This window comes from Epargyreus clarus, unplaced genomic scaffold, assembly GCF_041222505.1.
Source record: "Epargyreus clarus isolate Ecla_fem2 unplaced genomic scaffold, WU_Ecla_fem_2.2 ptg000013l, whole genome shotgun sequence".
NCBI lineage: Eukaryota > Metazoa > Arthropoda > Insecta > Lepidoptera > Hesperiidae > Epargyreus > Epargyreus clarus.
Window position 1 is genome coordinate 7,676,660 of NW_027332221.1, and position 3,007 is coordinate 7,679,666.

The 3,007-nt window shown below is 53.9% G+C and overlaps 1 protein-coding gene across 1 annotated transcript; it reads right to left on the reverse strand.

The window, feature by feature from the left end:
• Window positions 1–629: 629 nt before the first annotated feature.
• LOC140746812 (uncharacterized) lies at window positions 630–2,108 on the reverse strand. The gene has a single exon (XM_073078909.1). The coding sequence runs from the start codon at window positions 2,106–2,108 to the stop codon at window positions 630–632; it is 1,479 nt and encodes a 492-aa protein (XP_072935010.1).
• Between the last annotated feature and the right edge of the window lie 899 nt (window positions 2,109–3,007).

Here is a 3,007-nt window from a genome sequence, read left to right on the forward strand (position 1 = left end):
TCATAGGATGCAATAGGGGGTCTATATACGTTAACAACCAGGAACTGGTCAAACTCTATACAAGAGATTTCAATAACTCGCTCAGCAGACAGGTTCACGATGTCTTTTCGTTCTTTATATTCTATATTTCTTACTTCCCATGTGTCTGGAGTGATGCCGCGTTCACCGGATAAACTGTCCGCCATAGCTAGGATCTTGTCGTCCAGCATTATCCTAGTGCATCGGGCAATCACTATGATGGGGTCATCTGGAGGGGTACAGAACTTTTCCCGGCCGGTCCGCTTACTCTCCTCCTCGTCTCTGGCAATGAAACCTCTGGTTGCGCTATAGGCTGCCATGTGTCTACTAGTTTCCTCTCCCGTGATGTTTTGGGAGGTGTTGTTGTCGTAGATGGCAGCCTCTGATTTCTCAAGTCTTTCTTTCAGCAGCTTTTGATCGTCTTGGAGGAAGGACTGTAGGATGTTTTCACAAGTCCTTCTGTTGTCCTCCATAGTCGCTACTGTTAGGGCTTTGAACTCGAGAAATGCGTTTAGGTTTTTTTTTTTTTTTTTTATTTATATCCTCGGCCCCCCGACATTATCAGGGACTTTGTCCATCGTACCCTATTCGTGCCCTCCTCCATTCATCGTCTAACGCTCGATCGCGTTACTGCTGTTTCTTTTGCATACAGCTTCCATTACCCTTCCGGCAAATGACATAAATTCCTCCCTCTTCCGACCCTGCATGATTCCCGCAACCGTTCTCATTCCCACGTTCACTCCAAGCTTTTGCTGCAAGTCTTCCCTCTCGCGCCCGAAGACTGGGCATTCGAACAAAATATGTGGTACTGACTCCGGCACGTCGGGATCACACGTGCACGATGGGCTTTCCTTGCACTTGAAACGGTGCAGATATTCGGAAAGCCCACCGTGCCCCGTGAGGACTTGTGTCTGGATCCCAAACGGCCTCATCTTCCTCACTACTCTGTATGCCTCCAGCGCGCAAGGGAAGAACATGCGCGTGATACTCGCGGTCGTCCCACTCTGATATCGCCGGTTCCATTCGCCAAGCGTGTTCAGCCGGAGCTGCCGCTTGGCGTATGAAACCGGAAACCGGTCATAATCCACTTCCCCTTGTGGCCGGAGTGCAGCATCCTTCGCGAGTGAGTCAGCCCTCTCATTACCTTCTACCCCAATGTGTGCTTTCACCCAAAAGAGCTTCAGCTTTTTGGGTGGAATATTGGATGTTGTCATATTCTGTCGCACTTTGAACGCAATGGGGTGAAGGGAGACATTGTTCACCACAGTCTCGAGGGCCGATCTCGAGTCGCAAAAAATGCTGCACTCCTGTGCCGCGCTTTCGGCCGCTAACGCGGTCGCTCTTTCGAGCGCCAGCAGTTCCGCCTGGTAGACGGAGCAGACCGAGTCCAACCTGAGCTGATGAGACTCTGTCTCGGTGTTATTTATCTGCACGGACAATGCGGCTCCCACCTTCCCCTCTATCTTTGAGCCGTCCGTGTAAATATGCAAGCTCTGACCGTCAGGTTGGTCTGGCTCCCCTTCCCCTGTCAGGTGCGCAAAAGACAGCTCGCCGCCGTGTGCGGGGTGAGGCATGTCCAGAAAAGAGACTGGCTTCTCCACTTCTCGGTTCCCTATCACTCGCTGGGAGAGTCCTCTCTTTATCTCATAAAGGTCGGCTGCTTCTTGAATCCGAAGATCCAGCGGAAGCAGCCCAGCGAGTATTAGAGCCGAGTTGAGGGAGACCGTCCGGTACGCCTTTACTATTTTCTGTACGAATCCCCGCTGCACTGCGTCGAGCTGCCTTCGGACGCATTTCTTGTGCGCCGCCGGTGCCCATGCGCTCGCCGCGTACATTATGACCGGCTCCACGACCGCATTGTATATTGTCCTACTGACCTCCGGGTTTAGTCCCCAGTGGATTTTAGCGGCCCTGGCAAGCTGCTTATATAAGTTGAGGGCCTTTCGGCACACATTCGCCACGTGCTCGTTAAACGTCAGCTTGTCATCCACTGTAAGGCCCAATATTTTGATGGCTCGAGACAGCCCAACGCGGACCCCGCCCATGGTCAGCGCCGGGGAGTCGAATTTAAGCTTATTGGTTATTACCATTGCCTGGGTTTTATGCGGCGCGAACCTAAGTTTATTTCGATCTCCCCAGCGCCGAACACGTTCGAGGACCGCGTTGGTCCGTCTCTGGGTCTCAGCCCCGCTATCCCCGGATATCATTAGGACAATATCATCAGCGAAAGCCTGGGCGTGCTCTCCCATGTCCTCGATCTCTTTCAGTAGGGGGTCCAACAGGAGGTTCCAGAATGTTGGGCCGAGCCCTGCACGCAGCCTTTCGTGGTGGTCCTGTGACTCTCGGCACCAGCATATCTGACCCGTACCTGTCTTTGGTCTAGATAGCTGTCCACGAGGCGCCTCAGATTCACCGGGCATCCCGCCTCTGCGAGTCTGCACTTAATGACGGGCCACCATGCGCTGTCGAAGGCTCCCTCTATGTCAAGCGACACCACAGCGGTGACCTTCTTGTCGCACCGCTGCTGTCTAACGTGTCGTATCATGTCATAGAGGGAGTCCTCGGTGCTGCGCTGCTGGGTGAACCCGTACTAGCGTCTGCTCATTTTGGGCAGGATGTGCCATCTGATGCGCCTCATGAGCATCTTCTCAAGCACCTTCCCGAGTACAGGCAACAGACCAATCGGCCTGTACGATTTCGGGTGCGAGTAGTCGCTCTTGCCGAGCTTCCTCAGGACCACCACGACAGCTTCTTTCCACCTGGTAGGGAAGTGGGACAGGGACAGACATTTATTGAACAGGGCCAGGAACAGTGCGGGGTCCCAGTTTATGGCCGCCATGCAGATGTCCGCTGTGAGTCCGTCGAGACCGGGCGCTTTTTTCGGATTGAAGCTCACCGCAGACCACCTGAGCTCCTCTGCCGTGAATGGCGGGTCACACGGGGAGTCCTCGTGCGGCCCGTCATTCACATTGTTGGCTACAGCTCTCAC

What these genes read in the sequence shown, in the direction of transcription:
- LOC140746812 (XM_073078909.1), bottom strand. Translation starts at nt 2,108, where the DNA reads ATGGTAATAACCAATAAGCTTAAATTCGACTCCCCGGCGCTGACCATG.